We start from the raw sequence: 26,009 nt of genomic DNA, 5'->3' as shown, positions 1-26,009 counted from the left end.
AAATTTCCCGGTTGAACTCCTGGCACAGAGACTGGAGGTTGATGCTGCTTCATCAGCGGTGGAACAGAGGAGGCACAGTTCAGGCTGCAAAGAGCCCGTCTACAGAAATAGAGCTTCCTGTGAGCCTGGCTTTCTTCCTCAGCTCCTTTCAAGTAAAAAAAGCCGTTTTGTGAAGAAACAATTTTAGAAGTCGCTCCTCTGCAGCTGCAGGGAGCTGCTTCATCAAACATGGGAGCAAAATCAAAGATTGGAGGTTTTCTTATTTTAAATGGACTTGCCGTTCGCTGCTGTTTGTGGAGCCGTCGTAATCCTGGCTGAATGGACTGAGGTGAATCCCTGACTCATTAATATTAAAATCCAACGACTGAGTGAAATCCAGATTTCTGTTTTATCACCTGAGGACGGTTCACATCGCGCGGCAGCAGCTCTGTAGTTTCCTTGCGCCCGGCGCTTCCTCTGCTGAATAATTCAGAGGTTTGATAAAAAATAGATGGCCGACAGATCAGGAGATGACTTCTTTTCTGTTTGTTGGGGTTATTATTTAATTTCTCCTTGTGTTTTAGAGAAACACTACGGCGGCGTGATAGGGTCATTGTAGACGGAAAAAAGGAGTAAATTTCCACCAAAAAACCCTGAAATTTTATAGGAAAAACAAGAACATTTCTAAGTTTGAAAAGTCAAAAAATTGCTACAAAAAAATGAAATTTTGAGATTAATCTCAGAAATTAAAAATATAATTTTTTTCTAGCAAATTTGTGACTTTTCAAGCTCAGAAATTTTCTTGTCTTTTCAATAAAATTTGAAGTTTGAGTCTTTTTAAATCAAACTTTTGACTTGTCAAAATCAAATTTACAAGTTTTATTTAGAAAATTTCTGAGATTACTTTCAAAATTCAACTTTTGGAGTTCAGAAATGTCTTTTGTTTTAGTTTCTGAGATTAATCTCAATTTCTGATTTTTTTCAAGCTCTTCAAACTCAAATTTCATTATTTTTTCTCGAAAATTTCTGAGATTAATCTAAAAATTTCTGAGATTTTTTGAGCAAATATTGACCTTGTTTTGCTTTTCTCTTTTGTTTTATAGAAAATTTTTGAGACATTTCTGAGCTTTGTTTCTAGCAGATTTTCTACTTTTCAAACTGAGAAATTTCTTCCTTTTTTAAAGGAAATTTCTAAGGTTAATTTCAGAATTTTTGAGCTTTTTTTCAAGCTGATCAAACTAAATTTTTTTTCTTTAATTTTCTGAGATTAATCTAAAAATTGCTGAGTTTTTTGGTGGAAATGTGCTCATTTTTTGTCTAAGATGGCGCTGTTACGCCGTCGTAGAAACACTGACGATGAGCCGCAGTGACCTGTTTTTCAGATGAGTTTCGGGGCTGCACGGTGGTGGAGCTGATGAAGAAGGAGGGAACGACGCTCGGACTCACCGTTTCAGGAGGAATCGACAAAGACGGGAAGCCTCGGGTTTCGAACCTGCGACAAGGAGGGATCGCTGCAAGGTGAGAGCGATTAATTTCGTCTACATTTAAACGATACCGCCTCCTGGAAACTGCGGATGTTTGGGAAAAAGTTCCCCGTTTCGACGGCACTTTTGGAGCAGCTGTAGATGCCATGCCAAGCCGCTAGATGGCTCTGTGATTTCAGTATTACAGTGAATGCGCATGCGCTTTTGACCTTTAGCTTCCATCTCTCTAGCTTTCACCTCATTCCTGTATTTTTCCTGTCAGAGGTTGTGTTAAATTGAACAGATTAAGTAGTACACAGAGCATAATGTTATCCGCAGTTGTTTTTGTTATTTGCTCGTTTATTCACATAAAAATGTTGCGTTCCAGTTGCTAGTGAAGTGGGAACTCGAAGCTGGGTTTGACATTACACCTGAGGTAACAGCGTCATAATTTCAACATGGCGGCGCCCATAAACTAAAGCTATTGTTTGCAATAGCTCACACACTCATAATTATAAGCTTTACGTTCCATAAACAAACACCATTTTTTGATTTGTTCGGTTTAGAAACGCACTATCGTGTGTGAGTTGTGTAAAATAATTATGTTTTCAGCACGTCTTATGTTCACTGAAGTCCTTACTGGGGCCAATCAGAGTTGTTCTGATTTAAACAAATCTGATTTCGGAGGCGTTCCAGTTGATTTTTTTCGACTGGAAAACCTTATTTTCCAGTTGCAGATCTTCAATCAGAAAATATTAACCTGTCTCCCGTTAACCAAATACTTGTGTTACACATATTATGACGGAGTATTAGGACCACACTAAGAAAAGAAAAACGTGAGAATAAAGTCATAATATTACCACTTTATTCTGACAGTATTATGATTTTATTCTCGTAGCATTTCAAATTTATTCTCGTAATGTTTTTGACTTTACTTACGTGCTATTTTTACTGACTTAATTTTGGTGCTATTTCCTTTTGTCTTTATTCTGAGTTCATTCTTGTAATTAGTTTATTTTCTTAATAAAGTTTATATATATATATATATATATATATATATATATATATATATATATATATATATATATATATATATAAAATCAGCTTTAAATGAGGCATTTAATAAAACTCACAGCCATCTCTGTTTGTTCAGGAGTGACCAGCTGAATGTGGGCGACTACATCCGCTCGGTCAACGGCATCAACCTGGCCAAGTTCAGACACGACGAGATCATCAGCCTGCTGAAGAACGTCGGGGAGCGTGTGGTGCTGGAGGTCGAGTACGAGCTGCCGCCCGTCTGTAAGTGACTCAGCATGTTCATACTTTCCTTCCCAGGAGCTGAAATTTATTCAGTTTTGAATTTAGGAACTACTTTAATCTTCCAAAAGCATTTACATCCCTTGAATTTTTTTAACATTTTGACATGTTGAAGTGACATTTTAGTACAGTGGTGCATTAGGGCCATTGTAGACAGAGAAGAATACATTTCTGCCAAAAAACTCCCAGAAATTTTCACAATAAATCTCAGACATTTTCTAGAAAAATGGGGAATTTCTGAGTAACAAAAATCTAAAGATTTGTGAAAAATAAAGTTAAAAATTTTGAGATTAATCTTAAATCTCTTTTTGAAAAAACTTGAACATTTTCAACTTTAGAAACTCAAAAATTTCCAAGTTTCTTTCTAGAAAATTTCTGAGTAATCTAAAGGCTTTTTGGTTTTTGGCAGAATTAAATCTTCAACTAGTTTAATAATTGATTAATCGTTATCTAGAGTATACACTCCAGTTATACTCTAGTTAACGAGTGTATGCTCGTTATCTGTCAGCAAAAGCTCATTTGCTGACATAAACAACAAACTGAGCAGTAATTAAGCCAAAACTGTACAAAACATATAAACATTTTGCATTTAAGATAAAATCTTAATTGTTTGTAAATATATTTTACCCAAAACTCCTTAGGTGGCGTTTTTTCCTATTCAGCTGATTCAAATTTACTAAAGGAAAGCTGCGTTATGGCATCTTACATAATAAAATGTTTATTTTCTTATTTAAAGAAGGACTTTATTTGTTTATTTCTATTGCTTAATGTATTTCTAATATAACGAAAATGCTTAAGCAGTTTAATGAAAAATCTGCAGAATGGGACAATATTTATCAGATTAATGATCAGGATAATCATTAATTGGATTATCTGATTAATCGATTAATAAAATAATCGTTAGTTGCAGCCCTAAATGCTCGTCTATAACAGTCGGATCTGATTTAGCTCCACATATGGAAGTGGTATAAATCTGATTTGTACCTTTTTGTGTGTTGACGATGTGTTTCTGTTGCAGCCGTGCAGGGGTCAGGGGTCATTTTTAAAAATGTGGAAGTGACGCTTCACAAAGAAGGGAACAGCTTCGGCTTCGTCATCAGAGGTGAGCGCGGCTCGGTTTGTGTTTGAGCATCTCAAAAATAAATGCAAACAAAACCATAAAGCGACTCGTTCTTACAGGAGGAACGCATGAGGACAGGAATAAGACCCGCCCCATCGTCATAACAACCATCCGGCCGGGCGGACCCGCCGAAAGGTACCGACCTCTGCAGACTTTTTGTCCCTCTGGAGCTTCTGTAGGAGCTAAAACCTGACGTTGTCGTTCTGCAGAGAAGGAACCATCAAGCCAGGCGATCGGTTGCTAAGCATCGATGGGATTCGTCTCCATGGCAGCACGCTGTCGGAGGCCATGAGCATCCTGAAGCAGTGCGGCCAGGAGGCCACGCTGCTGATCGAGTACGACGTGTCGGTGATGGGTCAGTTCGGTTTTTACTTCGACAGGAAGTCATGATTTCTGCAGCTTCACTGCGAAATGTTTGTTTTGTTGTTTAGGATGTTTGATTACAGCCTTAACATCAGGAATTTCCAGGAGAAGTTATAGAAAAGTTTTAAATAACAAAACCTTGTTTATTTATTACATTTTAGTCAATCTTTTGATAATTTAACTTCAAACAAGACATAACTGCAGGATTCTTTCTCTTATCAGAAAAGTATGAGAAAGTGTAACTTCCATTATTTTTTGAAGGAACATATTTAAATATTTAAATCGTCTTCTGTTGCTTTGCACATTGATTACACCTTAAATATGCAACTAATTTGTTTCTTGGAGGAAAAGTAAATAATCACTTTATAATCATGATTTTAAATCCAGTAAATTAAAACAGCTGACAAAACTTTTAGAAGTTTTTTCTGCATTTACCAATTTGTTTTATGTGAGAACTTAAGATGGTAAGTGTCGGGGAAATTAATTAGTTAAGGTAAAGGAATTGATCAATCCTGGATAAATTATCGTATATATTTGGGAATAAAAGCAGCTTGTAAGTAAATTTCACGTTTTGTATAAAGTTTCAGGGAAAGTAATAACTTCCTGGACAAGAACCTATAAGTTACATTAAAAACTCAATAAACTCCAGAAAAAAATGTAATTTGCTTTGGAGGAAAATTAGCTTGTAACTTCCTGGACAGGAACAGGTGAGCTTGTAATTTCCAGATAAATTAACCCACAAGCTGCTGCCATAAAACCACCAGAGTCCATGAAATGTAAGGTTACTGAGGGCGGAGCCCTGTGGAACGCCAACCAGTGAACACCAGTGACTGCTTTCACCCTTTCAGACTCGGTTGCCACGGCGTCGGGCCCCCTGCTGGTTGAGGTTGCCAAGGCGGCAGGATCCAGCCTGGGCGTGGCTCTGTCCACCTCCATGTTCTGCAGCAAGCAGGTCATCATCATCGACAAAGTCAAACCAGCCAGCATAGCAGACAGGTATGAGTCTGACGCTCTCTGATCCAGTTCAAGTGTAGATTGAAGATCTTTTATTATTTCTTTTTGGATTCATTTGCAGCTTAATTTATATTTGCACTGAACCTTTGTGCTAAACCTAAAGCAAAATCACAAATATTAGTCCCGCTAATGCTAAAGCGCTATACCAACATGGTATTGAGTGCAAGCTAATGCTAAAAAGCTAAATCACTACCTTCATTACACACCTACCTGCACTTCAGGAAGTGATTCTTTGTAATTGACTGGGCCTGTCGCGATAAACGATAAATCAGATAAATCAATTAATCGCACAATAAATTAAACCTGTCCACCTCATTTTAATTATTGGCTTTATCGTCTCTTCCTGCCTTTTTTCTTTCTGTTGATGACACTGAATGAAAAAAGGCTCAACTCCGGTGCTCTTCCTTAGTGTAATTCCCAGCGCACACGACGCAAGTTGTTGGCCGACTGTCGGCCTATTTTCAAAACCTGACAGAAATCCTAGGTATAACGGTTCGATCGGGTTCGTTTGTGCCCAGGTGTCCAGCCACATGGGCACAAACGTAGTTAACTACAAGTCCAGTTAACTAATTTTAAAACTAGGCATTAATCAATGCTTTACTAGAATCTACCTGTGACGCATGTGGCTATAGAGTCAGCATAAAGTCCTGACTGAATGAAAGTCATTATAACCCATTTATGTCACGTTAACGAAGAACAGCTGAAAACCTACCGGGTTTCTCAACCGTGGTAGCAATTTGGCTCCAACTCCTCTCCTTGTCATTTCTATATTCTTTGTACGAAATGTTGAATGAACATTATTTTTGTTTCCACATATCATCTCCGATGTCCGCTGGACTTCGGGTTGGGCCGTGTCAGCTGTTTGGGATTCCCCTCCATAATTTCCCTTCAGAAAGCACGAGGAGAATCCGCGCTCTCTGATTGGCTACCTGTCACATTCAGTGTTAAGCTCCCAATCGGGGAAATCCCTGATTTAGATCGGAGCCACGACGATCTGCCGAAACACACCACACACTGCAGGATGATTGGTTACGAAATCACCAGCGACAATCTTGGATCGGCCAACGTTCTAAGAAAATAGGGCCAAAAAAACCCTGTGTAGTGTAAACTACTGCATTAGGTGATTGGATGTGCCCATCTTCTCTATTTAAATCTAGTGATTACTGAAGGGCAATACAGACGTCATAATCTGCACTCTTTTGGTTGAATGCAGTATTTTTCACTTATGTTGTTTAGTTATTATTTAAGTACGTTGTTTGTTAATGGAGACTGAGAATCCATTTTATTTTCGGTTTAGTTTATCAGCTCCAGTGTTATGTGTTCTTTTGAAAATAATGTGCATCTATCTATAGCAGAAAATCACATGCATTATTAGTCATTTCCATTAAATCGGTGTCAAAAGGTCTTGAAACAATATTATCGTTTATTGCAATAACTTTTTAGACTATTAATCGCTCTGCAAAATGTGTTATCGTGACAGGCCTAGAACTGACCTTTCGCTCGTAGTTCAGTTTTATAGTTTTGCTAACTGTTGCTGCTTATATCTAATTGACAACGATAGCGCTTCAGTCAGAAAGCAAGCAGGACATCAGTAGATTTTAATTTCTACTGCAATGCAGAATAAACTTCATTTGCTAAGTGCGTTAGACGTTTTTAAAGTTAGCAAAAGCGCTATTAGCGCATTAGCGGATGTATTTCCACCACTGATTTTTAAAAAGTTTTTCACTACCGTTGGCTTATTTAGAGGAAGCTAAGTGTGCTAAACATTTTCATGGTTAGCAAAAGTGGTAAATGAAAAAATTAACTACACTTTTATTGCATTAGCAGATTAGCGGAAGTGCACAGTACTGATTTTTGCTAAGTTGTTTTCTCTACCTTTAGCTTATTTAGGGGAAGCTAAGTGCGCTAAACATTTTCTAAGTTGGGTAAATGAAAAATTAGCTCCACTATTAGCACATTAGTGGAAGTGTGTCCACCACTGATTTCACCAAGTTGTTTTCCCTACGTTTGGCTTCTGATTTTGACATAGTACCTAGAATAATGTATTAAATGAGCTTTTCACCCTTCATGCACAATGTTTACGCCCAGACGGTCATGTGGTTGTGCAGGTGTGGCGCTCTTCATGCCGGGGATCACATCCTGTCTGTCGACGGGAAGTCGATGGAGTTCTGTTCTCTGGCTGAAGCCACTCAGCTTCTCTCTGCTTCCTGTCAAACCGTCCGCATGGAGATTCTGCCACAACACCAGGCCCGACCGGCCCTGAACGCACCGCAGCACGGTAACACAGAGAAACTGCAGTTAGAGAGCCTGCAGATTTATGCCCAACTCCCCCTAAAGGCAGTTTGGAGCTACATTTAATGTGTCAGATCTCTGCAGAAACAAAGTGTTTATGAGGTGGAGCGGAACGTCCCCCAGCGCGGTGTAAACATATAGACATCAAACTTAATGAGCCCTGAACAAACTCAGTGCACTCAGAGGCCTTGAATGCACCTCCGAGTGATTTTTAAAGGAGATGTATGGAGGCTTTTTTCACAAGCTGAATTAAATTTCTGCTAAGACCGGAAGATAGAAGTAAAGTCTCCAATCATTTTTATCCAATTTGAATCAATTTTATTTATTTGCTTCTTTTCTTTTCTAAAAAATGACAGAAAATATTTTCAAAAAGTTATTTTTATTTCAGTCATCAGTATTAGGGCCAGGCTACAATTTCTTTTGTTTAATTATGAAAATATTGTAGTTTATACCCAATTTTACCAGAAAAAATATTAAAATAAAAAGTTATTTTTTATTTATCAGGATTTAATGTGAGATCTCAGTTCATGTAGTTCTTTCTTCAAAATAGTCTGTTGTTTGACAATAATTTTATGCTTTATTAATTATTAAGTATAACTTCACAAGATGTCCAACTAACTTTATAATTTTTATTTTTTTGTATCTGACTTCTCATAAAATTTTGACTTTATTCAAAGCAGCAGTAGCATTGTAGCATTGTAACTTTATTCATGTAATTAAAAATAAAAGATTCACAGCCTGGGCCTCAGAATTAAAATAAATTCTGATAAATAGAAGCTGTAAACAAGATGGCCGCCGTGGGCGTGATGACATCACTTTGGGAAGGAAATAAATCCACATTTTCCACAAATTAAACTCCTCGTGATGTGCTCCCACTATCAAACCGCTAAAAATGAAACGTTCTTATTGTCGAGACCTACCCCGACCTTTGACCTTTGACCCTCGTCCTGTCCCTTTGTTTTAACCTCTCCTTCCTCCTCCTTGTGCATGGTTGTGCCTGTGTGCATGTGCAGTCAAGGTGCAGCGTAGTCCCCGCCCCCTTCCCTGGGAAACTGGAGGCTCCGCCCCCATCCTCCCTCCCTACCACTACAACACCTACCACCCCGACCAATCAGGCGCCAGATCCCACAACCGCCATACAAACAACCCTCGTACGTCTTCTCTCCTTGGTTTTCGGTTTGGTTTTGATGAGAAAAACCAAAACCAAAAACCCGATAATGGGGGTTTCCGTGTCTCTGCAGCTCTCAGCCACTCGTTTTCTCCCGGCTCCATGTCGGCCTACAGCCTGTCGTCCCTCAACATGAGCACTCTGCCCAGGAACATGTATCCCACGAGTCCGCGCAGCACCATGATGAGGAGGAAGGCCAAGAAGAAGGACTTCAAAAGCTCCTGTGAGTCTGTCTCCGGATAAAAAGCTGACTGATTCGCTTCCTTTTCTGAAAAAACCCCAGAAATTATCCCATCTCTGAGTTGGACAAGGAAGTATCAGGACCAGGCTATGAGCATTTTTGCTTAATTACCAGAATATAGTTGTAATGTTAGCAGAAAAAGACAAAAATTTACCACAAAAATGCTTTAAAATTAAGAGAAAAATGTTTTTAAGCTAATCAGTTTGTGATTCTTTCTTCGAAATAAACTCAGTTGTTTCCATGATTGTTCATGATAATAAAGATTACGTATTTCTATTTAGCATTATTTGAAAGTATAACTTCACAAGATGCTCAGCATTTCTCATTTTATTTTTTATTTCTCATAAAATTTAGACTCTGTTCTCCTAATATTGCAAGTTTCTTATATCATTTTGATTTTTTTTTGTCGTACAACTTTATTCTTGTAATATTGTGACCTTTTTCTCTTAATTAAAAATAAAAACTTGTAACCTGGCCCTAATATTCCATCACAGAGATCACCTGAACTCAAAGTGCAAACGGTTGTGAAACAAGATGGCCGCCCTGGGAAATAACAATTTTCCAGAAGATTAAATCTTAAAAATGTTCGTCTGCAGTGTCTCTGGCCTCCAGCACCGTCGGCCTCGCCGGTCAGGTGGTCCACACGGAAACCACAGAGGTCACGTTGCTAGGCGACGGCATCATGGGCTTTGGCCTGCAGCTCCAGGGCGGAGTCTTTGCGACAGAGACGCTGTCGTCACCGCCGCTCATCGCCTACATTGACCCAGACAGCCCTGCAGAGAGGTGAGCAGGTTCACTGTGAACATTTTATACTGTCAGTAATTTCACAAATTTTAACCAAAAATTCACCAGATTTAGACACAAACCTGCAGTTTTTGTCTCGTATGGAAAGAAATTGATTTGGAAAAATGTTTGTTTTGCCTGATTTTATTTTATAACTTTGTTGTTTTTATGAATTATTTTCATTTTGGTCTTTAAAATACAAAAACTTCCACATAACTTTATATTTTATTCCATCTGATGATGTTATTTTCATACTTCATTTTCCAAATACTTTTTACTATTTCTTGATTACATGAGCGAAAACAAGTAGAAGTTACAATTTTCATGCAAATGTAATGTAATAGGGAGACAGTTTACACTGAAATCATGGTTAAAGCACAGCTCAAATTAATTATGATTACAGTTTGGACCAATTACACAATTACTAAATATAATAATTTTATTAATAATTTTGAAAAGATACAGACACATTATATAATTAGTCAATCATGTACAGTATATAGTTCAAATATTATTTTGGTGATGAATCTTGTCTTTACTGTTTGTGGATGTAAGTATATTTTCTCTTTTCTCCACTGAACGTAACAATAATCATGTTTTCCTTTTATATGGCTCAAGATAAAGCAATAATAATGTTTATCAAGATTAGTTTTTTTCATGGAGGGTTCTGTAACTCTAATGTTGTTCAGACATTCAGTTAGGAACGTTTTCAGTTTGAAATGTAAGTTTTCTGACTCCTGTGTTTGTTTGTGCAGGTGCGGCATCCTGCAGATCGGTGACAGGATCCTGTCGATTAACGGCGTCCCGACCGAAGACTCGACCTTGGAGGAAACCAACCAGCTGCTCAGAGACTCGTCCATCACGGCGCAGCTCACGCTGGAGATCGAGTTTGACGTGGCAGGTGAGCGCATCGTTTACCCGCTTTCCCAGGCTGCGGGGATGTTTGTTGTACTGACTGATGAACAGCGACAGTCTGTGCCGGGTTCTGCTTTGTGAATGAAACACGTCCGGCTGGTATAAATAACCGCCCACGTCTGAGTTTAATACAACAACACAGCATGCTGTCAGGGATGACTCACAGACACATTGTGTGGCTTTTACAGGCGGAGTGGTGGAGATTGCTCTGACACGACAGGTTTTATTCTTCATAAAACTTGAGACAATATCCAGTTGTTTGGCTTTTAAAGGGCACCTACTATGTTTTTATAGTTCAATTTTGGTCTCAACTGCTTCTAAAAACAGGCCAAAGTCTTTCAAAAAACACCCAGCGGTTTTTCTCCAATAAGTTAATTTTTTTTTGGTGTCTGGAAAACAAGCTGTTTTAAAAAATCTTCTGAATGTTAGGTCACATTCCACTGTTACCTAGCAACCCCAGCAGAGTTTTGCTCGTTACCTAGCAACCCCAGCAGAGTTCCGCCCGTTACTTGGCAACCCAAGCAGAGTTCCGCCCGTTACTTGGCAACCCAAGCAGAGTTCCAGCACATTTGGTCAGCTGGTTTTACCAAGACGAGTATTTTGTTTTTGACTTACCTTCCAGAAACCACTTCCTGCATTCTTGCTGGTTGTACAGGACGCTCTACTAATGCTTTTCAAAGATGTACGGTTCTGTAATTGCACATCTGTTCGCAGCCATTTTCACATGAGTGTAAACATTGAGTTGGGGGGCGTGGCCAGCAGTTTATTTGGATTTAAGGTCCTAAAACATTACCTAAGAATGACTTTGTGCAGAAATCTAATGAATATGTTTTGTATAGGCCGTCTCTTTTCTGGCCTCAGTGCTGTGACCTTCTCATGACATTGAAATGAACCTTCTTTCTGTCTCAGAGTCCGTCATTCCCAGTTCGGGAACGTTCCATGTGAAACTCCCAAAAAAACCAGGAGTGGAGCTGGGAATCACCATCAGCTGTGAGTTCACAAATTAACTGGCAAAACATTATGACCACCAGCATACAGATGGAGTCGTGTTGAAGCTAACTGTGGACAAATCATCCATCCATTTAATCATCCATCCATACATTCATAGTATTTATTTTATTTAAAAATTAATTTAATTATACTGTTGTATGTTTAATGTGCTTTTACTATTGTATAAAAACTGTTCAGTGCTTAGATGAACGATCTGCAGATTGTGTCATTTTTTTATCTGAATAATTGATAATTGATCACTAAAATAATCTTTAGCTGCAGCTTTAGTCAGGCTGGCCTGTTTCCCTTCCATGAGTCTTTGTTACAGTTTGTGTCGTCAGGAGATTTTAAGCAAAAATCAGCCAACAATCTGCAAATGGGTCATCACAGCAGAATAATTAACACAAAGATGGTTCATCAAACACAAAATCAACCTTGTTTCACGTCCATCTTTGACCCAAATCCTGCTGAAAGCCGGAGTTGAGCATCAGAAGCACAAAGCATTTACACCAGGGTGTCAATTATCTCTAAGCTTCTCTTAATTTGCTTTTTTTAATTAAATGTTGATGCATTTTACACTGATTAACACCTAAAATTGATAAATTTCCCTCTTTGTGTGAAGCTCCATCCAACAGGAAACCAGGTGACCCTCTGATCATCTCCGACATCAAGAAAGGCAGCGTCGCTCACAGGTAAAAAGCCAGACTCACCTACTATCAGAGCATAAAGGAGTCGTTGGTCCTGTTCAGCTGCAGGAATGCAAGCTGCTCATGTTGGCGTGTTTTCCTCCCAGGACGGGAACCTTGGAGCTGGGAGACAAGCTGCTGGCCATCGACAACATCCGGGTGGAGAACTGCTCCATGGAGGAGGCCGTGCAGATCCTCCAGCAGTGCGAGGAACTCGTCAAACTCAAGATCCGCAAAGACGAAGACAACTCTGGTACCAGATCCAATCAGATCCTCCACTGATTACATTTGTTTTCTTTTCGTTTTAAACTAAACGAACATGTTCATGTTTTCCACCGTTTTCTCGATGTTCCAGATGAGCAGGAAGTGTCCGGCAGCATCATCTACACAGTGGAGCTGCAGAGGTACGGTGGCCCGTTAGGAATCACCATCTCTGGCACCGAGGAGCCCTTTGACCCCATCATCATCTCCTCGCTGAGCAAAGGAGGGCTGGCTGAGAGGTACGCCAACTTTCCTGCAACAATAGTCAGAAAACTTGATTATTCAGAGGTTTGTTAGGTTAAAACCACAACATTTAATGTGTTTTGATGGGATTTTATTTCATAAACAAACAAAAAGCTGGTGTTAGAATGGACCAGTCAAAGTCAAAGTAATGTCAAACTCAAGGTACTTTAGAAAGAAAAGCAAAAAAAAATCCAGTTTAAATAAATAATTAGATTTAATTCAGTTTAATTGTGCAGACTAAATCAGAGTCTAACGAGGTGGAAACGTCTCCCATTTGTTGGTTTATTTTTATTTGAAAAGTAGATTATTCTCCTCTCGTTTAATTAAGAGGAGCTGGTGAAAAGAATAATCCATAAAAATAATGAAAGAAGTCAAACAGATTAAATATTTGTTTCTGTTACACAATGACATGGAGGGCAGGAATAAAACATGAAGGGCAGCAGAGTCAGATTTATATAAATCAGGATCTGGAATAATGTGGGAAATGTCGCCCCCTCCTGTTCATAAAAATACTAAAACTTCAGTTTGTTTTTGCTGCTTTTTACGCAATTTTCAGTTATTTAAAGTGTTATTCAGATTAAAGAGTTGAAACTTATTTTTTTAACTTGAAGTGTTTTTTTTATCTGTTTTGAACAAGACTCTATTTAAACCTCATTAAAAAAATTATTCAAAATGTTTCTCACTGACTGATGTAGTGTGTCTGGTTTTCACTCAAATCTAAAAACAAAAAACAATTTTTGCTTTAAAAAAAATGATGAATAAAGTATGATGTGTGTGTGTGTGTGTGTGTGTGTGTGTGTGTGTGTGTGTGTGTGTGTGTGTGTGTGTGTGTTTCCTGCAGGACGGGGGCGATCCATGTGGGCGACCGCATCCTGGCGATCAACAGCAGCAGCCTGAAGGGGAAGCCTCTGAGCGAAGCCATCAGTCTGCTGCAGCAGGCGGGAGAGACGGTCACGCTGAAGATCAAGAAGCAGGGAGAGCGTGAGTGTGACGCTCTAAACGTGACATTGATTATACTAGTGCAGAGTGTGAAAATTATAAACATTATCATTCTCAAGATGGCCGCCATTTCTCAGCCTATTAATTTAATTATTGCCGTAGTGGCCATCTTGAAATTGAAACGTTTTTTTTTTGTTTTTGTTTTTTTCCAATAAAAATAAACTTAGAAGCTTGAAGATATTTCAGTATTTTCTTTTCTGTTCTGTTGAAAATAAAAACGTCCCCTGAACGCCTCGTCCGTCTGCAGTGTCGAGCCCAAAGACCTGCGTGATTGGTCCAGGCCTGGGGGCGGGGCTTAACCTGGACAGCCAGGATGGGGAGGAGGAGCCTGTGATCACTGCGGTGCCTCCGACCAATCAGAGAGCGTTCAGCACGCTGCCGTCTGTGGACAGCGCCGTGGACTCCTGGGACGGGTCCAACATGGACAGCAGCTTCTCCACCACAGGTTCGCCGCCCGCCGTTGGTCTTCACGCCCCGCCCTGAGTCCGTTTGCACCAACCTGTCTGTCTCTGTAGCTCCGCCTTTTCAGTCGTACAGCTTCCATGAGTGGCGCGGCGTCAAGACGACCAACAGCCAATCGTCAGCCAGGCAGAGAGCCAATCCGCTGTCGGATCTGGGGCTGAGCGACGACGACTGGGACCGCCCGCCGCTCGGAGGGTGAGAGGACACTCTGTGGGGTGATGCTGGTGGTCAGGGGCAGACTGGTTCCACTGGTCAGACTGGTTTCACTGGTCAGACTGCTTCCACTGGTCAGACTGGTTCCACTGGTTAGACTGGTTCCACTGGTCAGACTGGTTAAACTGGTCAGACTGGTTAAACTGGTTAGACTGCTTCCACTGGTCAGACTGGTTAAACTGGTCAGACTGCTTCCACTGGTCAGACTGGTTCCACTGGTTAGACTGGTTCCACTGGTCAGACTGGTTCCACTGGTCAGACTGGTTAAACTGGTTAGACTGCTTCCACTGGTCAGACTGGTTAAACTGGTCAGACTGCTTCCACTGGTCAGACTGGTTCCACTGGTCAGACTGGTTAAACTGGTCAGACTGGTTCCACTGGTTAGACTGGTTCCACTGGTCAGACTGGTTCCACTGGTCAGACTGGTTAAACTGGTCAGACTGGTTAAACTGGTTAGACTGCTTCCACTGGTCAGACTGGTTAAACTGGTCAGACTGCTTCCACTGGTCAGACTGGTTCCACTGGTCAGACTGGTTAAACTGGTCAGACTGGTTCCACTGGTCAGACTGGTTAAACTGGTTCCACTGGTCAGACTGGTCCGAAATACAGGGTTTGTTGTCTGGTGGTCATTTAAATTAAGCTTTTTCCAGGAGTGAAGAAACATCCATCCATCTGTCGATTCATTTGTCCAGCTGTTCGTTTGTTTGTCCATCCATCCATCCATCCATCCATCCATCCATCCATCCATCCATCCATCCATCCATCCATCCTCCATCCATCCATCCATCCATCCATCCATCCATCCATCCATCCATCCATCCATCCATCCATCCATCCTCCATCCATCCATCCTCCATCCATCCATCCATCCATCCATCCATCCATCCATCCTCCATCCATCCATCCATCCATCCATCCATCCATCCATCCATCAGAAATATCCACCATATTTTCATGTTAAATTGCTCCTTGATGATGAATAAAGTTTTATTGAATTGAATAAAACTGTATTTTTTTTACTGATCCGTGTTAGTCTCCCTGCTGAGCGTCTCTGACCTTTGACCTTTGAGCTGTGTCTGGGTTTAAGTTCCTCCAGTTCCTCTGTAACATCAGTGTGTCTCTGTCTGCAGCGGCTCTAATCTGCCCAGCGGAAAAATCACTGACAGCAGGTATCAAACTGACCTTTGACCCCCCCACCACACGAACGCACAGTCCCCTGTCCACCCTCACCTGGTGACCTTTGACCCCTCTGACACATCCACAAGCGGGATGTGTGACCGTCTTTGTTCCCTCGCCAGCATGAGCGGCCCACTGCGTGTTTCTGTGTCCGGGTCGGGCCGCTCCTCGCTCTGATTGGCCGATTCTCCCACCTTCCCCGGCAGGTTCTCCGTGGGTCACGACGGAACCGAACCCGACCAGGAGGAGAACTTCTGGTCTCAGGCGCTGGAGGACTTGGAGACGTGCGGTCAGAGCGGCATCTTACGAGAGCTGGAGGTACGTAAAGATATCGAGAACAGATTCTCAAACTGAACAGATTCCCAAACTCTGAACAGATTCTCAAACTGAACAGCTTCCCAAACTCTGAACAGATTCTCAAACTGAACAGATTCCCAAACTCTGAACAGATTCCCAGTTTTTTGCAGAGTTTTAGAGGATTACTGACATCAACAACAATCCATATTTTTCTTGAGTTTTAACATTTTCACTGAACAGATTCTTTTTTGTTTCTAAACTGATTCCTGAACAGATTCTTTTCAGCAGGTATTGATCAGTAGTTATTTCCAGTTTGTTTCTTCATTTGTTTTCATTGCAAACTCAGTGCTGGAGTTTAGTTTAATTTTTTTTTTTTACAGTTTTAATAACTGTTCCTCAAACATTTAGACGCTCACATCAGTAAAGGAGAGAAACGATTGCTTTTCTTCCAGGACTCTGGAAACGAGACGGGCCTCCTCACTCTGGTATCCTCCCTCGACTCCACTAACCGTTTTACTCCTCTGTAACTGGTTTTTACTGCTGTCAGACTGGGTTTAACTGGTTTTAAACGTGTGTCTAAGAGCAAAACGCAGAGACGACTTCATGGCGTCTCTGTTGCACCAGGCATGGCCGCTGATTGAAGCATGCTGGGACAGTTTGCGCTTGGCCTGACGTAGAGATTGACCTGCTAGATGTGCATGGTGTGAATCCCTGGTTCTACACTGACACATCTGGACGTCAGATATGACTGCAGCAAAATAATTAACTAAAAAATGCACTGCAAAAACACAAAATGATGTTTTAGGACTAGTGCAGATATCTTAGTACACTTAAAATCAGACAAAATTAACTTTTCAGCAACATATAGTAGCTTATTTTAGGTCAATAATTCCTTAATATTAATGAAAAAGTTCTTATTCCTTGGACAGATTATTTCACTTATAACACGGGAAATATATCTATTAAATAATCTGCCAAAATAAGGAGTAATTTTACATCAATATTAAGGAATTATTGACTTAAACAAGCTAATTTTGTTGCTGAAAAGTTAATTTTATCTGATTTTGCACTAGATCAGTGTTTCTCCACCCTGGTCCTCAGGCCCCCCGGCTCTGCATGTTCTAGATGAGCCTCTATTCCCGAACAGCTGAGTCAAATGACTGCATGACCGTCAGGTACTGCAGAAGCCTGTTAATCACCCAGAGGTACAATCCAGGTGTGGCAGAAGGGAAACACCTAAAACATGCAGGACAGGGGGGCCTGAGGACCAGGGTGGAGAAACACTGCACTAGATCAAAACTGCTGGGTAAGATTTAGTGTTTTTACAGTGCATATATTACATCACAGTTTTCTCATATTATGGTTAATAGTAGCAATTACAGCTTTATAATAAGGCTTAAAAATAAAATCTGATTGTTTTCAGACCAGATCTGATAAATGTTTTTCTTGCTTTCTTTCTAAAAATGAAATTACAAATGACAGAAAATATTTTAAAATACTACTTTATTCATTGATGCTTTCAATGAGGCAGAATATCAGGGCTAGGCTGTCAAGTGTTTAGTTTAATTATAAGAATATTGCTAGAATATTAACCAAAAAAATGCTATTTTACCAGAAAAAAAATTCAATTAAGAGAAAAAGTTGTGGGTCTTAGAAGCACTAATGCATATAATACCATCTTCATTTTCTAAAAATGGATACTTTAAGTTTCAACACCAACATCATACTACCTGACATGAATAAAACCTTAATAATTTCTTATTTATTTGTTTGACCTCTTCAATGTTTGTAATAAGCTTGACGTGGGTTTTAGATTCTGGGTTAATGTTAACTTCTATTCTCGTTTTCTAACTTATTGCAACAAGTTTTATTTTTTATTAAAATTAAAGTATCATCTCGTTTAAATAAGAAAAATCATAACAGTAAAACAACATAATCTGAAGTTGTAATCTGTCACCTGATCGTGTTGCATTAAATCGAGGAACATCAGTTTTTTGTTAAAACAGAAATTTTCTTGTTTAACGAGACGTAAAACTGGTGTTTTTATAATGAGAAATGTTTAATTTTAAGGTAATGTTTTCTGTTTTAACAAAAAGATTTCTGTCTCGTTAAAACAAGAATGTTATAATAAAATACAAAACTTGTTATAACAAGAAACTTTCAATAAAATGAGACGCAAATGAGAAAGTTTCTCGTTATAACGAGATGAGGTTTAGGTTTCATTTGAAGCTAAATTTATTAAAAAGAGAGTTTTCATAATAAAACGAGTTTTGATTATAGTTTTATCAAGAAAGTTTCTGGTTTTAAAGAGTTGATGATAGGTCATATTAAAACAAAACTTTTTATAACGTGAATATTTCTCATTACAACGAGATTTCCAAGCTCTGGCAGGTAAACGATTCTGTCCAACAATCTGCATCTGGCTGTTAAACCCGAATAACAACACAAACTAAAAGTCTTTGTTCTTATTAATGTTGAGCATCCTCAGACGACCTTGGATTGACCTTCCAGTGGTTTTAATGCTTGCTGGTTTCCTCTCCTCATCTCCAGGCAACCATCATGTCGGGCTCCACGCTCAGCCTGAACCATGACCCCACGCCGCTGCGCAGCACGCTGGGCCGCCAGTCCAGCTTCCAGGAGCGAAACAGCTCCAAACCACAGGTACCAGAATCCTTTCGGTCCCATTCACAAACTCTGACTGTTTGACGTTTTCCGAGTGTTTTCAGTGACACTCGATTGGTTTCCTCAGGTGAACCCGCGCTCCAACACCTTGCCCTCTGACCCCCAACGCAGAGCCTTTGCGATGAAAAAGATGAGGCAAGAAGTGAACGACATCCTAAACCAGAACCCTGTGGAACTCCATAAGGTAGTGAATGCGCCCTGCATGCGCTGCCGTCTGCTGAATCACGTCTTAACTCTGGTTCTGCGTTTTTTAGCTCACCTTGGAAAAGGCCTCAGACCTGGAGGATTTCGGATTCAGTGTCTCTGACGGGTTGTTGGATCGCGGTGTCTACGTAAATAACATCCGACCAGGTGGGCCGGCCGAACGGGGCGGCCTCCGTGCCTATGACCGAATACTACAGGTACAGAACCACAAACAGAACCTGGCAGTTACAAATTTAATCTGCTCTAACAGTGTCTGGAGAATTTTATTGCGATATTTTGAGGTACTGTTGCAATAATGATAAACGTTGTACCTTATAAACATAAATACTGCTTTGGAAAAACTTACTTTAATCACTGTATTATCCAGTCCAGCCTGGTTCTGACAACCCAACTTGTCCCGTTAGATTAACCACGTCCGGACCAGGGACTTCGACTGTTGCCTCGTCGTTCCTCTCATCGCAGAGTCTCCAAACCGGCTGGAACTGGTCATCAGCCGAAACCCCTCCTCTTCCTCCACCGCCACCCCGCTGGCCAACCACAACGACGGCATGGCCAACAGCAGGCACTCCCCTCAGCCAATCAGCGCTGAGGTGGGGCCGGCAGAGATCTCTGTGGAACAGGTGGAAGACTGCGGTCCGATCAAGTGGAACCAACCGGGAGACGTGTTGGGGGTGGGGCAGGTCACCAACAGCTCCTTATAGCAGACAAGAACCGGATCAAACTGGAATCAGCCGCTTATGACCAGAGTGGACTGGAGAGGTCAGTGGGGAAGTCAGTAGTATATCATGGAAATCAAACTGGTTTGCTTAAACTGGTTCAAAGAGGACCTCTCGTGGTGTTACACACACCCTCTGGATGGACGTTGGCCTTTGACCTCTTAAGTTTGACCCTTGGAACTGCTGAAGCAGCTTAAAAGCACACCAGTGGACTGGAAGAAGCCTCCTCACACCGTCACCAGAACCAGTTCTAGATACTGGGCCAACTGATCCCACTGGAGTCACAGCTGGAGCTACTGGAATAGGTGGTTCTTTGAGTCCAAAGCCAAAGCTACTGGTCCAACCGAAGCCACGAACGCAGCCAACTGCATCTGCAGGATGGAGGCCCAACGAAACCAGAACCACATTGGATGGTTTTATTCTTCTGGGTCAATGGTTCTTGGTTCTAGGAGCTCAACCCGGGACTTATTGTCCTGCCTGTCTGGTGAAAGGCATGTTGGTTCTGGTCTTAGTCAGAACCACAGCCAATGGGCTTCACTGGTCCAAGACGTTGATTCTGGTCTTGGTTTCAAAGCCTGGTTCTAAGCGGGCCAAAGCCACAGGTAATGGCCTTACTGGTCCAAGCAGTCCAGAACCACCTGCTGGTTCTAGTTGAGGTCTTTGTGGCAGAGATGTGGCCACTGCTTCATGGCTTCTGGTTCCAGCGTAACGGCTTCAGGCTCTAGTGGTTACAGATCCACAGCAGCACAACTACTGACTGGGTTCGAGTCCTGAATCCAGAACCTAACAATAGATAGGAAGGTTGCCAAGGAGACGAGGGATGCTCCAATCTGGGGGTCTACATCTGTTTGTTTTCTCTTAAGAGAACCTGAAGTGAAGGTGTAATTCAGTTTTATCTTTAATAATCTGAAATCACCGGTCCAAAGTAAGACCGTATCACTGCTATTTGATCCAGAAAATCACTCTGGGCTTTAGGTTTCAAACGCTGTGGATGCACCTGCTCAAAATGATCTTTAACCTTAATGAAGATAACCTTTCAAACACTGTTTAACATTCTGGTGAGCACTAAAAGAAACCCAAACTTGACTAAGTGAGGTTTCAGGTTAAGGAAGGCAGACAGTTACTGGACCTAACCGGTTTGGTTCAGGGTGTATTCCCTGTTTAGTCCGCTTTAATCAAACTCTACTTTGTCTAGAAAGTCCAGTTTGTTTGGGAAGGTGTGAATACGTATTCAAAGATTTTCTGAAATTGACCACTTTTTAGCTGAAATATTTCAATTTGGACATTTTGGAAGCTGTTTCTGAATCAGTTGGTACTGATTGGAGCATCCCTACCAACACAAAGATGGAGAATTTACTGTAGGGATTTTTAGTTTTGTGCCATAAATGTGCTGCTGAAGGAAAGATGCAGAGTAATTATAATGATGATGATGATGACACTGAGCAGTTCAATAAGAATCTTTTTCTACGGTTTACAGCTGTTGGACTGGCCACACTGTGTATGTCTGTGTGTGTGTGCGCGTGTGTGTGTGTGTGTGTGTTACAAACGAGGCCAGTTAACTCCGTTTCCTGTCTTGGCTTTATCCTAACGTCTCTCCTTCCCTCGACCAATCAGCAGCCAGGATGAGAGACGACGGCACATCGGCTGATTGGCTGGAACCAATCAGAACGCAAACAGTTCCCTGCCTGTGTGTGATTGGTTAGTGTATGTGTTGAGGAGAGCCAATCAGCTCCCAGAAAAGAGGCCAAGCATGCCCCCTCTCCCCTCCCTTTTCCAGCCCCAGTAACGGTGACCTATTATGCTAATCAATAAGTGTGATTTTGATTGACTGTTGTCAGTTCTCTGTTCGTTTCAATGGCAACCAAACCTAAAAAGATGTACAGAAGATTAAAAAGAAAAATGGTTGACGTCGCTGTTCACATCTAGACCATCAAGTCCCAGTAACCTTCACCTCATAACCACAAAAACGATGTTACACGAGAAAAAACCTGTCGGATCAGGAAAACTGTGACACTAAACACATTTTCTGTGTGTTTGAGAGCGAATGATGTGTAACTGTTTACGTTGGATGTCAGCATCTTCCTGCTCTTCTCAGTCTGAACTCACTATTTAAACTGGCCAATCAGAACCCTCCCTCAGCATCAACGGCCAATCAGAACCCTCCCTCAGCATCAACAACCAATAGGAACCCTCCCTGAGCTGGGAGGGTCCAATGCAGTGGGTTATTGACTGGTTGACTCTGATTCTCTAATATGAATAAGCACATTACCCGCATATGGTTAGCAAACATCGAGCACAGGGCTAACACAGCACAAAGGTAGTCAGGACTAGTTTAATCACCTAGTAGATTGTTAGTGATCAAACCCAGGGCAAGCACGGCCAGTCTGTAACTAGCACAGACCTTGCACAATGCCACAACAGGGCTAACGTTTACTAACTGAGCAGCTGATTAGCATGTGGCTTGCACATTAGGTTTTGTACGGATGCTTCTCAAAGTCAAGGGACTTCCTGATCTAGAATGTGAAATTAAATTAGATTTGTTTGAGGTAAAGTCTCCATCAGATTATTAAATATCCCAAAAAGTTGCTGGTGGCTAACCAGTCAGCTAGCAATGGGTATCCAAGGGCTGAATCTTTCAAAGGTTGACGAAGAAGCCAATGAAGGTTGTCAGATGTGACCATAAATGCATCGTCTGAAGTGCTGTACTGTCAAGTTCACAGCTGCTCACTTCTGGTCTTTGCAGTCAACAAAGTGCCCAGGTATCAATTGGGAAGGGCGGATTCTTTGAAGGATGTCTTTGCAACCATTAGCATTACGTTGTAGGATTACCTGTTTTCTATCTTTAAGAGAGGAGGAACTTTGAAGTCTTTAGTGCGGCTGTGAAACTTTGATGGTAGTTCAAGTGTTTTGTTGGACTAAATGGCCACTTAGTTCATGTGGTCCCACTAAAACCAGAGTGAGAAGTTAGGTCACATCCCAGATAACAAGTTTCATTCTTTTCAGTACCAAGGTTTCTATAATTACCTTCCTCTGTACAGTGGCTAAACTCTGCCTTAGAGATGAGGTGATGAGGAAGAACTTGGAGTAGAGAATCTGCTTCACAGCAAAGAAGTCACCAACGATGGTACGGGAATTTTTTAGGATTCCTCCTAGACACTCCCCTTTGGAGATATCCTAACCACATTGCACCTGGAGAAGAATAGCTTAGGTCAACATTCAGGAATTCTCTCTGGCCAAGACATTCTGGAAGTTTGTTAGTCCCGATGGACCTGGTGCCTCCTCAACCTGATCTCATAGGCAGATATTCATCCATCAGTCACTTGCTTTTTGAAAACCTAAAACCTTTCCTACTGCTGGTCAAAATCAAGAAGGCAGGTTTTCAAGCTCTGTCGTCATTACAACCAATTTTTGTGTTACTTTGGTGTGGAGTGCCTTTGATGATATCTTTGTTCTCCCATTTTGTGATGAAACAGAACAGATGCAAGTGCCCTCTTAAATCTGGACTTCTGGCAGCTCTGTTTATAGCTGAGCATAAAATGGCTGTGAGAAAGAGTAGCACCTCTACGTTTGAAACTATGGTTGTAAGAAGGCAAAGTGTGCATTGCTACTTTGGAGTTTGAAGTGCCTGAAGTAGAGTGAAGTATTCAGGCGTACTTCACTCTGGAGAGGTCCACATTCACTTGAAGTGGACTCTAAGTGGACGTCCACTGGACACATCTGCGCAAAGGTACATTTTCACGACCATGTATTCGTACTCTGTTGCTGATAATGTTAAGAGTCGGCACAAACAGTTGCAGGGATGCATAGCCTGACTGTTGCGCAGTGTGCTGCATTGACAGGTTTGTGGTTGCTGCCATGGTGGAGAAGAAATTGAGAAGGCAACCATCTAGCTCATCAATCTTGCTAGCATTCATTCAGATTGTCTGAAATTAAGAAATTTGTCACAAGAAATATATGCAGTCAGTATGCTCGCCTATGAAACCACAACCAACCGCAGAGAGAGCATAGAGTCCGCGTTGCGCACAGATTGCGCACAGTACGTCTGTATGTGGGGGCCTTAAGTTCTGCTTTCCACTGAGTGCCTTTATGGTTCTGCCACATTTGCTATGCCACACTCAACACACTTCAATAGACAACCTAGGGTTGAGTCCATTGGCCCAAGGCACCTCAAAATGTGGCGGGAAGGGCTAGAATTGAATTCACAACCTTTTGTCTGCAAGATGACTACTTTAACCTTACTTAGGAATAAGGTAGACTTGACAGGATTGGAGTCTGCTTCTCTGCACTGAGCAACGCCATCTGAGATGGTTTCAACATTGGTTGAAATGCTTTATAGATGCCTTTTACTGGAGATCTTTGCTGGTGCCACTGGAAGGAACCATGAAGCATGGTCTCCATGATTTCGTGGAGAGATTTCATCTAACATAAAACTTGCGAATATCTCAGAATTTCTACAGTTCAGCTGGACATTTGAGGATATTCCTGATACTGTTGCACCACAAGCCAGAAGGATAGATGAATAGGTAGAAGGAAGCAAAGGAGTACAAAGATGAACATAGCATCCTTGGGATATCCCTGACTTTGGAAAGCACCCGTAGTAACTATGAACTGTAGGGTCAGTCCTAAAAATTACGTTCTAAGAGTGAGAACAATGATGGTACCAAATCTTGGCCTACACCACAAAGCAGAATTAATCAAAACTTCCTCATTTCTTACCATGTTGTTTTATTTATACAACTATACTGCATAGAAGTTAAGTTTGGGAAGACAATCCCAGTTAAAAATGGGTCAACATCCTTCACTTTCATCAGTTTTACTTCCTTGGACAGCTTAAACCAGTGGTTCTTAACCTGGGTTCGGTCGAACCCCAGGGGTTCGATGAGTCGGTCTCAGGGGTTCGGCGGAGCCTCTGCCGCGGAGGTAAAGACACACTGTGTAAAGTCGTGATGACGCCCTGTTTTGCCATCACTTGCTGCAGAGGATCACGTTACATTGCTTAGCCAATCAGTGCTGCGGAGGAGCGGTGATTGAAGGAGTTCAACTCTCAGCATGGATTTGAACTTGTGTCTTTAATTACTTCAGCAAAGCTCACTGTTTTTACCAAATTCTATAGTCTAAATCTGCTCCTTAGTCACATCTTTTCGGGGTTGGTACTGCCTCTAGTGGTGTGGGGGAGGTAATAAAACTAATATAATTACATTAATCAGAATACCGCAAATTATTATTTCTGTGTGTGTGTGTGTGTGTGTGTGTGGGAGGCGGGGGGGGGGGGGGGTCCGGTCGGTCAGTGAATGCGCATATGAAACTGGGGCATTTGGTACCTCAAAAAAGGTTAAGAACCACTGGCTTAAACAATGGTTCTGCAGCCAACTTACAATGCTTTGACCCATAATTTAGCACCATACTTTGTATTTTCCTTATAAAATTTGTAGCTTCAGCTCTGTGGACAGGATTGGCTTGGATTTGTGAAACCAGCTTTGTAGTTGAGGCCAAGTTGTCCTGAATGTTCATGTACGATTGAGAGGTAAAACATGGCTACTATCAATATATATGCAAGCATGGCAAACAAACCAGGCTACCACATGAACAAAACATTAGCTAATGGCAACATTTTAGCGCTCAGTCAACACAAACCTCTTGACCAATGAGAACACCCGCAGAGCTGAGGGGCGTGGCTTCAGAAGGTTTGACGAGTGAGGTCCAAAGCCATACACACTGTGCTTGCGTGTATGTAAATATAAAGTGTGTACGTATGTTAGAGTGTGCGTTTGTATTTGTGTGCATGTGTGTGTAATATTGCAGGGATTTGCACTCTGGTGATTAACCTCAGCAAAACATGTGCACACAGACACACACACACACATATATACACACGTGCACTGCACTGCCATTTAAAATAGTGGGTCAGATTAGATTCCATGTAGCTTCACCAACCAACCAAACTGTATTTTTCTTTTTCTTTAAAGGAACAGGGATGTTGTAAAGTATTTTTGTACAAATTTAATACTTTGGTAGCATGACGTTCCTGGTGTTTGTCCTGGTCCTGTCGGGCTCCACTGATCTACTCCACCCCCCTTTGTATGGACTACTACTGAGCAACAATAAAGATGAAAACCTACTGAAATCCATGTTTTTCACATTATTGCCCACACAGACACATGTTTGTTCCCATCAATTTTAGCTCCTTTGTCAGAAATACAATGTTAAAGTGATATATCTGTATCTGCTGATGTTTGTCATTTTTTAAGGTATCAGCTTTGTCATCTCTGGTCTTAAGGATTTTCGCAAAAGCTGATTGGCAGACCTAAGCATCTGGACCAGAGAGGTATGGAGTTACTAAACAGCAACTTTGGTAACCCTTCATACATACTAGGACCCTTTGCAATAAAACAGAACTCTCTATATATATATTTTTAAGTATGCAT

General features: G+C 41.2%; 1 protein-coding gene across 1 annotated transcript; it reads left to right on the top strand.

Annotated features, from left to right (window-relative positions):
• Nucleotides 1-1,279: 1,279 nt before the first annotated feature.
• Nucleotides 1,280-25,708, top strand: grip1 (glutamate receptor interacting protein 1). Its single transcript, XM_088003542.1, has 25 exons — nt 1,280-1,283; nt 1,347-1,497; nt 2,596-2,741; nt 3,778-3,861; nt 3,939-4,014; nt 4,089-4,234; nt 5,091-5,238; nt 5,775-5,790; nt 7,345-7,534; nt 8,562-8,699; nt 8,790-8,939; nt 9,554-9,740; nt 10,496-10,641; nt 11,565-11,645; nt 12,268-12,337; nt 12,439-12,584; nt 12,687-12,831; nt 13,677-13,816; nt 14,082-14,279; nt 14,350-14,491; nt 15,892-16,003; nt 18,533-18,643; nt 18,732-18,848; nt 18,919-19,065; nt 19,273-25,708. Exons 1-25 carry the CDS (start codon nt 1,280-1,282, stop codon nt 19,567-19,569), a joined length of 3,288 nt encoding a protein of 1,095 aa, XP_087859668.1. The 3' UTR covers nt 19,570-25,708.
• The last annotated feature ends 301 nt before the right edge of the window (nt 25,709-26,009 follow it).

This window comes from Poecilia mexicana, unplaced genomic scaffold, assembly GCF_051168715.1.
Source record: "Poecilia mexicana isolate PSO_F unplaced genomic scaffold, ASM5116871v1 scaffold_23, whole genome shotgun sequence".
NCBI classification, from domain to species: Eukaryota; Metazoa; Chordata; class Actinopteri; order Cyprinodontiformes; family Poeciliidae; genus Poecilia; species Poecilia mexicana.
The sequence above is the reverse complement of the archived record's forward strand: the minus strand, read 5'-3'. Positions and strand labels throughout refer to the sequence as shown.

What these genes read in the sequence shown, in the direction of transcription:
- grip1 (XM_088003542.1), top strand. An exon ending in CAAGGAGGGATCGCTGCAAG is followed by an intron (nt 1,498 to 2,595) that starts GTGAGAGCGATT and finishes CTGTTTGTTCAG; the next exon opens with GAGTGACCAGCTGAATGTGG. An exon ending in CTTCGGCTTCGTCATCAGAG is followed by an intron (nt 3,862 to 3,938) that starts GTGAGCGCGGCT and finishes TCGTTCTTACAG; the next exon opens with GAGGAACGCATGAGGACAGG.